This window comes from Capra hircus, chromosome 3 (assembly GCF_001704415.2).
Source record: "Capra hircus breed San Clemente chromosome 3, ASM170441v1, whole genome shotgun sequence".
Classification (NCBI taxonomy): domain Eukaryota; kingdom Metazoa; phylum Chordata; class Mammalia; order Artiodactyla; family Bovidae; genus Capra; species Capra hircus.
Genome location: NC_030810.1, coordinates 112,995,075 through 113,007,696, shown reverse-complemented (window position 1 = coordinate 113,007,696; position 12,622 = coordinate 112,995,075). Strand labels below are relative to the sequence as shown.

The 12,622-nt window shown below is 43.7% G+C and overlaps 1 protein-coding gene across 2 annotated transcripts in view; it reads right to left on the bottom strand.

Annotated features, from left to right (window-relative positions):
* The window catches only part of C3H1orf226 (chromosome 3 C1orf226 homolog), a 358,341-nt gene that overhangs the window by 42,991 nt on the left and 302,728 nt on the right, over positions 1 to 12,622 (bottom strand). For both annotated transcript variants that reach the window (XM_018046419.1, XM_018046420.1), the window contains exon 6: positions 8,877 to 9,018. In XM_018046419.1, the coding sequence (XP_017901908.1) occupies positions 8,877 to 9,018 (142 nt within the window). The remainder of the gene's footprint in view (positions 1 to 8,876; positions 9,019 to 12,622) is intronic.

The following is a 12,622-nucleotide window of genomic DNA, read 5'->3' as shown; positions in this document are numbered from 1 at the left end:
CGTAGCCTCAGCCACCCTGCTTTACCTTCTTCATTGCACTGACATGCCCTAAAAAGGCCTCATGTGTCATCTGCTGGATCCTCCACCCCGACTTCCAATGTGAGTTCCTCACCAGCAGGAACCTTGTTGCCTTCTTCACAGTATTCCCAGTTCCCAGAATCGAGCCTTGCATCTGGGGAAACTAATAATATCCACTGAATGAAGGAAGGGGACTGAAACTAAGGAGAAACAAAGCATCAGGCAGTGGGAGCGTGCTGTGACGGAAGGGCAGGTGTGGTGGGAGCCCGGAAGTGACAGGACGTCAGGGGTGTGCCTGCTTGAATAAGCCAGATGCCCGGGTCTGGCAGGTGTAACAGGTACACAGTAAATACTCCTGAGCCACTGGTCACTGTCTAGATGACATGAGTCCTGTTTTAAGACGCTCTAATCTCCAAAGGGCTCCAAGCCCTTCTCCACGTTGGACAGTCTGCCGTGGGAAGACAGATGCCTCCAGGGGAACAGGATCTCTCCCAGGAAACCTGTCCAGGAGTCAGAAACTGCACAGGGCAAAGCAAGGCAAGCAGAACAGGGGCAGAGGCCCCACCTGGCTCTGAGCCCCAGAGGAATGGCCAAGGGCAGCTGCTGCCAAAAGATACAAAGGATAAATCTCCCCCAGGGTAGGGAATGGTGGGAATGAGGGAGGAAAGAAAAGCAGACAGAGAGAGAAAGAGAGGCAGCACACACAGTGAAAGTGAGGACCTTCATTAAAGGCGCTGCTGAAAAACCCAGAAGGGGAAGGGCCCACAAGACATCAAAGAAGACAGCAAAGCCTCCACACATTTGGATTCCTCCAGAGTAAACAAGTTTCCTCTGCACAACAAAGGGCCTGCCTGGGGCAGCTCTACTGGAAAGATAAACACCGAATTAAATGAAAGCTCCCTAATGTGGAAGCAAGACTCCTTAAAAGGAAGAGAAAAGCTGCCAGCCCACAGTTCCACTCTGAAGCTTCAAGGTGCCCATTACAGAGAAAAACCCTAATGGAGTCAATAAATGCTTCTAGGCAAAGCATTTATGGAAAAAGCATTTACGGTAAAAAGAAATGTGTTCCTAGCGGCTTACAGACAGAAAGGAAGCAAGTGGGGCTGAAAAGAGGAAGTGACTTTGGGGCCTGATAAGAAAACGTTTCCCATTCCAGATCTGTAGAATTCCAAACACTGATACTCAAAGGCGGTTTCACACCTTGGCCATGGCACCACACCACACCACATGGTGCCTGATTGTTCATCTGATGCGGCTCTCTCATAAAACCATGGGACTTCAGAGATCTTGTCCACTGTCCTCACAGCATACAGGAGGTCATGGAGTTGGGATACTGAACTGGAGAACTAGACAATGGCTAACATGTATTTAGAGTGTACTGTATGCTAGGAATAATGCTGATTTACCTGCATTATCTCCCAACAGCTAGCTAGCAGAAAAGAAAGATCTAGAAAGACTAGAAAGTTTGCCAAGGATCACCCAGCTAAGATCATGAACTCCTTATTCCAAAATTCAGACTTAAATTGAAGTAGGGAAAACCACTAGACCATTCAGCTATGACTTAAATCAAATTGCTTATACAGTGGAAGTGAGAAATAGATTCAAGTCATTAGATCTGATAGACAGAGTGCCTGAAGAACTATGGACAGAGGTTCATGACATTGTATAGAAGGCAGGAATCAAGACCATCCCCAAGAAAAAGATGTTAAAAGGCAACATGGTTGTCTGAGGAGGCCTTACAAATAGCTGTGAAAAGAAGAGAAGCCAAAGGCAAAGGCGATAAGGAAAGATACCCATCTGAATGCAGAGTTCCAAAGAATAGCAAGGAGAGATAAGAAAGCCTTCCTCAGTGATCAATGTAAAGAAAGAGAGGAAAACAATAGAATGGGGAAGACTAGAGATCTCTTCAAGAAAATCAGAGATACCAAGGGAACATTTCATGCAAAGATGGGTTCAATAAAGGACAGAAATGGTATGCGCCTAACAGAAGCAGAAGATACTAACAAGAGGTGGCAAGAATACACAGAAGAACTGTACAAAAAAGATCTTCACGGCCTGGATAATCACGATGGTGTGATCACTCACCTAGAGCCAGACATCCTGGAATGCAAAGTCAAGTGGGCCTTAGGAGGCATCACTACAAACAAAGCTAGTGGAGGTGATGGAATCCCAGTTGAGCTATTTCAAATCCTGAAAGATGATGCTGTGAAAGTGCTGCACTTAGTATGCCAGCAAATTTGGAAAACTCAGCAGTGGCCACAGGACTGGAAAAGGTCAGTTTTCATTTCAATCCCAAAGAAAGGCAATGCCAGAGAATGCTCAAACTACCGCACAACTCATCTCACGTGCTAGCAAAGTAATGCTCAAAATTCTCCAAGCCAGGCTTCAACAGTATGAACCGAAAACTTCAGGATGTTCAAGCTGGATTTAGAAAAGGCAGACGAACCAGAGATCAAATTACCAACATCTGTTGGATCATCAAAAAAGCAAGAGAGTTCTAGAAAAACATCTACTTTTGCTTTATTGACTACGCCAAAGCCTTTGACTGTGTGGATGACAACAATTCTTCAAGAGAATTGTGGAAAATTCTTCAAGAGATGGGAATACCAGATCACCTTACTTGCCATGTGAGAAATCTGTATGAGGTCAAGAAGCAAAAGTTAGAACTGGGCATGGAACAACATACTGGTTCCAAATTGGGAAAGAAGTACGTCAAGGCTGTATACTGTCACCCTGCTTATTTAACTTATATGCAGAGTACATCTTGCAAAATGTGAGGCTGGATGAAGAACAAGTCGGAATCAAAATTGCTGGGAGAAATATCAATAACCTCAGATACACAGATGACACCACCCTCATGGCAGAAAGTGAAGAGGAATTAAAGAGCTTTTGAAGAAACTGAAAGAGGAGAGTGAAAAAAAGCTGGCTTAAAACTCAGCATTCAAAAAATGAAGATCATGGCATTCTGTCTCCTCACTTCATGGCAAATAGATGAGGAAACAATGGAAACAGTGACAGACTTTATTTTTGGGGGGCTGCAAACTCACTGCGGATGGTGACTGCAGCCATGAAATTCAAAGATGCGTGCTCCATGGAAGAAAAGCTCTGACCATACTAGACAGCATATTAAAAATCATAGACATTACTTTATTGACAAAGGTCCATATAGTGAGAGCTATGGTTTTTCCAGTAGTCATATGAATGTCAGAGTTGGACCATAAAGAAAGCTGAACGCTGAAGAATTGATGCTTTTAAAACTGTAGTGTTGGAGAAGACCCTTGACAGTCTCTTGGACTGCAAGGAGGTCAAACTAATCAATCCTAATGGAAACCAGTCCTGGGTGTTCATTGGAAGGACTGATGCTGAAGCTGAAGCTCCAATACTTTGGCCACCTGATGTGAAGAGCTGACTCATTAGAAAAGACCCTGATGTTGGGAAAGATTGAGGGCAGGAGGAGAAGGGGATGACAGAGGATGAGATGGTTGGATGGCATCACCGACTGGATGGACATGAGTTTGAGCCAGCTCCAGGAGTTGATGATGGACAGGGAAGGCTGGAGGGCTGCAGTCCATGGGGTTGCGAAGAGCTGGACACAACTGAGTGACTGAACTGACTGACCTTGCTAAGAAATGGTTGACTTAGCATTCAAGCCTACAATTCTCCTGAAAAGTGCCAGAACCCAAGCTCTCTATTGCTTCTCTAGTCTGCGGGTCCAGCACTCCCTCTGTCATACCACATTGCCTTTTCATTTCTGTGATAGTTAATTTTGTGGGCAAATTTGGCAGAGCCATGGTGTCGATACTTGACCAAACACTATTCTAGATATTGCTGTGAAGGTTTTTTTCATACGAGAGTAAACATTTAAATCAATAGATTGAATAAAGCAGATTACCCTCCATAATATAGCTGGGCTTCATCCAATCAATCAGTTGAAAGTCTTAACAGAACAAAGACAGACCTCCTTGGAAGAAGAGGGAACTGTGCCAGCAGGCCACTTTAAGACTTAAACTGCAACTCTTCTCTGGGTTTTCAGCCTGGAGCTCACCCTGCAGATTTTGGACTCGCTACACCTCCGTAATCACGTGAGCCAATTCCTTAAAATTAGTACATGTGTGTGTGTCTCCCTAAGACAATTTACATCACCCCACAGGCCAGATTCTCACTTACACAAGTCAGGGAGGGCCTCCCTACTTCCCTTTCTCTGCGGGGATGTATGATACACAAAGCGCACATTCAAGCCATGCTCAACCTCCTTAAAGAGACACAGTCAGCGCTTCGACATCTTACACTCTGAAGCAAGTATACTGAGCCTGACAGGTTTTCCTAAAATGAACCTAGATGTTTCCACATGTAGAATATCAGTTACATTCTTCTTAGGGAGAATGGTATACAGAAGATGCCAAGTAGCTGAACTCTCATGTATAGGACTGTAATTTGAAAAAAAAAAAAATCACCAAAAAGGTTATAAAAGGAGAGGGGCATGTAGCTGATGGGCCCAGTATCTCAATGCTGACCACCTGTCACAGCCAGAAGCCTGTTACCATGCTGGTCTCTCCCTGCAGCCTCAGCCACCATCACTCATCACCATCAGCACTCTCTCCATCCAGTCTCCCCCTCAAGGCCATATGACCTCACTTCCACCTACTCCTAAACTTCCCAGGTGGCTCAGTGGTAAAGAACGCCCCTGCCAATACAGGGGATGCAGGAGACGCAGGTTCGATCCCTGGGTCCGCAAGATCCCTTGAAGGAGGAAAGGTCAACCCACTCCAGAATTCTTTTTGGGAAAATCTCATGGACAGAGGAGCCTGGTGGACTACAGTCCACAGGGCTGTGAAGAGTTGGACATGACTGAGTGACTGAACACACACAGACACACACACATAAAAACACACTACCTACCCCTGCCACTCAAGGTCATCCTTCTTCATCAAGCAGACTGTTGAGAAGTCAGTCCCTGCTGAAATTTCTACTCAATCTCCATATTCATTTTGGCCCAGAGTAAAGACTGAATAAATGCTGCTGACAATGACTTAAGATGACACACATCCTTTGCCACAATCACTGACCATGTCCACCACTTTATTCAACGGGTATTTATTGGTGTGAAGAGTAGTCCTTATCCCCCAATGCCCCCCACCCTAGAGCTTGTCCTCTACTGAAGATAGATGACACTATGTATCTGGTAGACAGTGGGCTAAATGCTGATGGTAGCAGCACCAGCCAAGGGTGAAAAGAACACAGAGACCTAGAGGGGAAAGGTGTTTAAATTTGGGGGAAGGGGCAGGAAAGGGAATGCGACAGTGGGAGCTGGAAGGCAGCCTCCCCAGAAGACAGGATAGGGGAGAATGACTAGGATGGCTGCCTGGAGGCAAACGCAGGAAACGCTGGCAGGTGGACCAGCACTGAAAATGGGCTGGAGGTGCTTGGGGAGGCGTGGGGGGAAGACAAGAAGGAAAAAATGATAGGAAGGGGTCCCCGTTGGAATCTCTATTCATTCCCCAAAGAGAATCCTTCCTGGTATCACAGGAAATCATATCAACCTTCAGTTCAGTTCAGTTCCATTCAGTCACTCAGTCGTGTCCAACTCTTTGCGACCCCATGAATCACAGCACGCCAGGCCTCCCTGTCCATCACCGACTCCCGGAGTTCACTCAGACTCACGCCCATCGAGTCAGTGATGCCATCCAGCCATCTCATCCTCTGTTGTCTCCTTCTCCTCCTGCCCCCAATCCATCCCAGCATCAGAGTCTTTTCCAATGAGTCAACTCTTCGCATGAGGTGGCCAAAGTACTGGAGTTTCAGCCTCAGCATCAGTCCTTCCAATGAACACCCAGACTGGTCTCCTTTAGGATGGACTGGTTGGATCTCAACCTACCCCCACCCAAAAGAGCCCTGCAGGGTCTGGAGGGGGAAGGAAAGAGTAGCTCCCACAGCAGGAGGGGAAGAAGACCTAGCTCTCAGAGTAGTCTTTATGAAATGCTTTTCTCTTCAAAAGGCCAAACCCGCCCTCTTTAGCAAATGGCTGAGAAGTCACTTCTGATTAGGTACATAGAGGCTACATCAAGCTCCTCAGACAGTTATGTGATAAGAACAAAGTTCAAACACTCAACCTCTAGATAACTTCTCTGTGCCCAGCCTCTTTCACTCCAGGAGTAAGTGGCTTCACCAGAGACAATGCCCTTTACTTTTCAGTTAGAATATCTTTGTATATGTGCATCCTGGCTGCCAGCTGTATTGTGGGTTCAAAAGCCTTTGAAGTGTAGCCATGACTCTGCACCAACAAGGGAGGAGGGCATTGACAAAGAAGAGTTAATAATGTAAAGGCATCAATCTAATCCTGCTAGCAGCTCCGAGGGCAAATCCTCCAGTTCAGAGTGAGCAGATCAGCGTTTGTTTTCTGAGCAATGTGACCAGCTCTAGGTCTGCAAAAATGAAAAGTAAATCTTCCTCCCAGTATAGACACTTAGCTCCTCGTTCCAGAATGAACCACAGTTACCAGTTCTGGAGATGTTCTATGCATAGTGGGCATATATGAAAACACATATTTACGTGTATATACTTTTATACAATATTATTGGTATGCTACAAATTCACAGTTCTACATCTTGGTTTTTGTTTTTTAAAAACTCAGCAAAATATCTTGGAGATGATTATTTATCAGTTCACAGAGAACTAATTCATCCTTTTTAGAGGTTCTACAATATTTCATTACTCATAACCATAAATTATTATAAAATCCCCTCTTGCTAGTTCAAATTTTTATAACTTTATATATGCATCATTTCACACATGTATGGGTATACCCTTAAGAGGAATTATTAGAAGAGAATTTGAGGGTGATTTGGGGGTCAAAAGCATGTGAAACTTTAAATTTTTTCTACCTTTACCACACACTATGTAAACATGTGTGTCTGAGTTCATCTCTGAGCTTTCTATTCCAATCCACTTAGACACTTATTAACACATCAGCACAGTTTCACAGCTTTATAGTATGTTTTTGTACCTGGAAAGTCACTCCTCTGTCATCACTCATCTTTTCTAGGATTTTTCCTATTCTTGCTTTTTCCCATTTAAAAAAATTATAATAGCTAAAAGCAGAGACATTACTTTGCCAACAAAGATCCGTCTAGTCAAGGCTATGGTTTTTCCAGTGGTCATGTATGGATGTGAGAGTTGGCCTGTGAAGAAAGCTGAGCGCCGAAGAATTGATGCTTTTGAACTGTGGTGTTGGAGAAGACTCTTGAGAGTCCCTTGGACTGCAAGGAGATCCAACCAGTCCATTCTGAAGGAGATCAGTCCTGGGTGTTCATTGGAAGGAATGATGCTAAAGCTGAAACTCCAGTACTTTGACCACCTCATGCGAAGAGTTGACTCATTAGAAAAGACTCTGATGCTGGGAGGGATTGGGGGCAGGAGGAGAAGGGGACAACCGAGGATGGGATGGCTGGATGGCATCACTGACTCTATGGACGTGAGTCTGAGTGAACTCTGGGAGCTGGTGATGGACAGGGAGGCCTGGCATACTGCGATTCATGGGGTCGCAGAGAGTCAACTGAACTGAACTGACATGTATTTGGTGTTTACCACGTGCCAAGTACCAGATTTGGCATTTTAAATATACCTGCTTATCCAATCAACACAATAATTCTATGAGGAAGATCCTATTGTTATTCCTACTTTTTCCAGAAGAGGAAACTAAGGCACAGAGAGGTTATGGAATTTGCCCAAAATCACACAGCTAGTGACCAGTGCAACTTGAATGGAAACCGAAAATCTCTATCCTTCATCACTTAGCAAAACTGCCTTTTGCAGTGGGAGACATCTTTTGCCATTTTCTAACTTCTTGAATTGAATGTTTAATTAATTTGATTTTCATGATTGATCATCTATTACTGTAAATAATTAAACCTTTGATTTTCCTCTGAGCACTCTCTTTATCTGTAGCCTATAGTTTTAAATATGATAGCTTACCAAGGTGCCTACTTTGCTGATAAAAATTTATATTATAATGTTAAATTTATAGATTAACATAAGGAGAATTAACATTTGTATGATGTTGAGATTTCCCAACCAAGAACTTTTCAACTATTTGATTTCTTCATATAAACATATATATTTTATTATGATTATTCAGGTATTTTATCTTTTTTAAGATAAAAAAGTTTTTAAAGATAAAAATAGTTATTTCAGTGGATATTTTCTTCCCCCATGACTTCCAACTGGTTGATGCTGGAACAAGAAACCACAGCTATCTAAATGTATTTACTGGACCTTACCTCAAAATTCTCTTATTTCTATCTAATAGCTTTCAGTTTATTTTCATGGGTTTCCCACATAAAAATATAAACAATATTAACTTTTTACCTAATATTCATACTTCTTGCTTCTTGCACATTTACTGTTAGAGAGAGGATAAAAGACACCCTGGTCTTGCTCCTGACTTTTAATGAGACTTGAAGACTGGAGATACTGGAATAATGTCTACCCTGAGGGTTTACAGAACTACAGAATTTAGAAGTAGGAAAAAAAACTACTTAGATAATTGAAAATTATCTTATTTGTTTTATGAAGGTGATTTTGTATGAAAATTTTCTTTGGGACCTGATTTGGTAGTATAAGCAGCTCTACTGTTAAAATGTGTTTCCTGATATCCAGTTTAAATGCTTCTTTGTTTGATAGTTTAAACATCTTTAATTTTCTGTTATAAAAGTAACACACATTCTTTAAAGAAAATTTAGAATCTAGAGAAAAACAGAGAAAATGTTTTTCAGGTGAAGTGGTTGCTCTGGGCTTGGGGGAATGATCCACCACCCACATTGTGTACCCACCTGCCCATCCACAGCAGCGACCGTGCCTACCTGGGTCTCCTGAGCTGCTGCTGTTCCTCTCGCTCTCCCCGTCTTCCTGGCCATCAGCATTCTGCTGGGTGTGCTGTAGGCTCAGCTTGTGGCAGACCTCAAAGGCCTGCCCCACCGTCCGGACGATTCGCATAGCTTGGCTCTGGGAAGGATAAAGGAAAGAAGAGAATGAAGGATGTGGAGATCCTCTACAAGGACACAAGAAGGGCCGAGGTGGGAAAGGATATGCAGAAGACATGCAGACACCCATGAAGCCAGCAAGGGAAAGAGATGGAAAAACCTAATGTTGTTTGGCTGTGCACACACTCACAAAGAAGTATGCAAAAACATTTCCCCTTCCCTCAATTACTCCAGAAAATAGAAACTGTCACCACAGTTTGGAAACAATCAGTCAACTGAATGGACAGATAGCAAAGATTCCAATTCTGGGCTTAGCCCAATTCTACCTCCCAAGTTTGACAACAGTGGTTGATACGGTTCAGAATTCTTTTGGCAACCATGATCAAATGTTTCATGGGTTCATCACATGAAGAGTAACTCAGCTGTCATTTTTCTTTTTCCTGCTAGAAATGGTGGGTTTCCCTGGTATCCCTGCAGACTATGGGCTGTGAAGATACAGGACTGAGAAGCCATGGTCTAAACAGCAGAACCAGCTGAGGACCAGAGTCCAGATCCCTTGGAACGTCACTGGCAGCCAACCATATCTGAGCTGAGCTTCCCAGTCTTGCTCTAAAGACATCGCTCACTGGGTCCACTCCTTTGCTACTTTCTTTTTCTTGCTATTTAACCTCTTCCTCTAACTGCCCCAGCATTGCGCTTAACCCTAGCTCTTGGTATTCCACTCCTTGCTAGGACAGCAGGTGGTGGTTGTTGTTCAGTTGCTCAGTCGTGTCCGACTCTTTGCGACCCCATGGACTGCCACACCCCAGGCTTCCCTGCCCTTCATCATCTCCCAGAGTTTGGGCAAACTCATGTCCATTGAGTCGGTGATGCCATCCAACCATCTCATCTTCTGTCACCCCCTACTCTTCCTGCCTTCAATTTTTCCCAGCATCAGGGTCTTTTCCATTGAGTCAGCTCTTTGCATCAGATGGCCAAAGTTATGGGAGCTTCAGGACAGCAGGGGACAGGACAAAAGAGCCTGTTCCTGAAAGGAGTCTTAAGGGGCCCATACAGGCTAGGAGGAACAGCCACATGCAAGATTTTCAGGGCATGGTCTCCAAAGTAGACAACTGATTATGATTTGCTAATTGCTCTCCTGTCACTTTCCTTCAAAGACCAAGAATGAATTCAGTGGGAGCTGTGCAAGGTTTAAGAACTCAGGATGGGAAACTGAAGGTCACTGCTCCTTTTACAAAAGTGGTCCCCAACCATTCTGCCACCACAGACTGTGGAGTATTCAACTGTGGCTGTCACTCTACGCCTTGAGTTAATTAATCACATGTTGGATAATCTGACTTCAGGTCAGTTGTGACTACCTAGTGACACCATCAGTTCACCCATCACGTTGGGGAAAAAAATAACAAAACAAAACAAGGTAACATCAGCAGTCAGGCAGAGCTTCTCATCAGCAAACCAATTCAATTACAGACAAAAAGAGAGTCCAGTGTTTTGATAGCCTGTAAGGCCTTGTTGAGGGTAAACGTGTGATTCATTTATGCTTTTCATAATATTGAAATTAGCTCATATTTCTCCATTACTATGCCCAGGAACCCCTAATTGCCTTAGACCCCATGTGTGGAACTGCTGCTCTAATTCATTCTCTGCTAGGTGTCAAGTCCCCAAATAGCTACCCTTACTATTTTCTCAAGCCTTCCATCACGTCTATGTCCCCTCTTTTCATCTGAGGTTAGAGCATTCATGTTCATGAAAAGGTATCTTAGCCAATCACCATCATATACCTACTTTAGATCTCAGTCAACTTCTCTTTCTGATGTTGCCCAAACTACTTCCTAGAAGTGACTGTCTTAGAGTTCAAACCCCTTTTAGTCCACAATGCAAACTCTAGGGATGTTCTTAACTTATCTCTTACCTGGAACATCCTGACATGTCTGGATGATGACCACCTCAAGTGAGGCAGGGAGCAACTTCTGCGGGATCCCCATCACCCAGCGGTGAGTCAGAGCCTCTGTCCTGTACGTCCACACTTGACTTCCCTCTGTTTTCCAAAGGTCAGGCTGAGGCCCTTTCTCCCACCACAGGTTTGTACTATCTGAGAGACAGCTCCTTCTGCACTGGAAGCTGAGGAGCAGCAGGCACTGGTCTTAAGCAAGAAGCCTCCATCTTTCTCATTTCTCAAATATATAAAAAAGTGTGATTTAGAGGGCACAGTCCCTAGCCAATCCACACCAAGTGCCCCACAGCCTTCCCATTTCCTTTGACAATCAAGCTGTGCTCTGATAAGGAGGCTGAGCCAGGAAGCTCAATCCTCGGGTGAAAATGGAGAAGAGTCTGCTCTACTCAAAAGAGTTCTCCCCCCAGGCCTTAGATCCGCTGTTGCTTATTCTCTTAGAATAAGAGCAGACTGCCTGTCTGTGGTTAATCTTTTACAGCAATGCTCATTCCCAGTTTACCGAACATTAGAGACGCTATGACCTGCCTACCAAGGACAGCCAGGGTCCATTACACACAGCCTTGCCCCTTTCCCTTCTTCTGACCCTCAGAAATTTTGCTCTCTTAGGCATCTTTACAAGCAACAGAAAAGGGCAAATTTGGGGAAGTCTAGAAATAAAATACGTAAGTCTAAATGATATGTAGAGATTATGTATTTAATTTCATTACTTCCTTATTTTACATAAATTAACCCAGATAAATCATAGTGCATAAGTACCTGCAAAGGCTGAGTTAGTCTTTTCCCAACTGTATCATTATCAGAGTAGAGACCCAGTTTCCCTCTTAAAAACAAATGTGTGCTCAATCGCTCAGTCCTGTCTGACTCTTCGTGACCCCATAAACAATAGCCCGCCAGACTCCTCTGTCCATGGAATTTTCCAGGCAAGAATACTGGAGTAGGTTGCCATACGGAAAGTTCCAAATTTACTACTACATCTGTTGCTCTAAAATCTCAGGTTCTCCTAAGGAGGACATGTTACTAATTCCTCCAAATCTGTAAGTCACAGACACATCCCTTAACTAACTCTTAAGATGATATTAAAAATGGGAGGGTCCTCAAACAAGTGTCCTTGAGTCTGAGGGATAAACCAGAGAAGGGACAGGATTTCTAAACGTGTCTTTGGAAGGAAACACACCAATATAAGTAAGAGGATGTAGTTGGTGGGAAATGACTTTTCAGAGGACCTGCCTTTCTCATGCATCAAGCTGACAATAGATGATGAGATTCACTCAGGACTGAGCATCTGCAGAAACTGGACCCTGGTTCAAATCCCTATTATCTCACCTTCATCAGGGACCATCATCTGACATACACTCAGCCAACTATTGGCTGAGTTGGCAGTCTCAGCCAACTATTTACAAGCCCACAATGGTTGTAAGGAAGTGCTGGTCTTAATGTTTAATACTCATATTAATATTTAATATTCCATGTCTCATTTTCACATTTTAGTACATTTACCATGATAAGCAATTGGCCCTCGCCTCTATCATCTGATTCCCTGGAAAAAGTGGAAAATGCAGACTTACAGTTCACTGGTCCTGATTTCCCTATGTTAGAAATGACTCCCCACCTCCCATTTCCTTCCTAGCCTCCCTTCCTCACATTTGCACTACAAAACACCTCTGTAAACTTC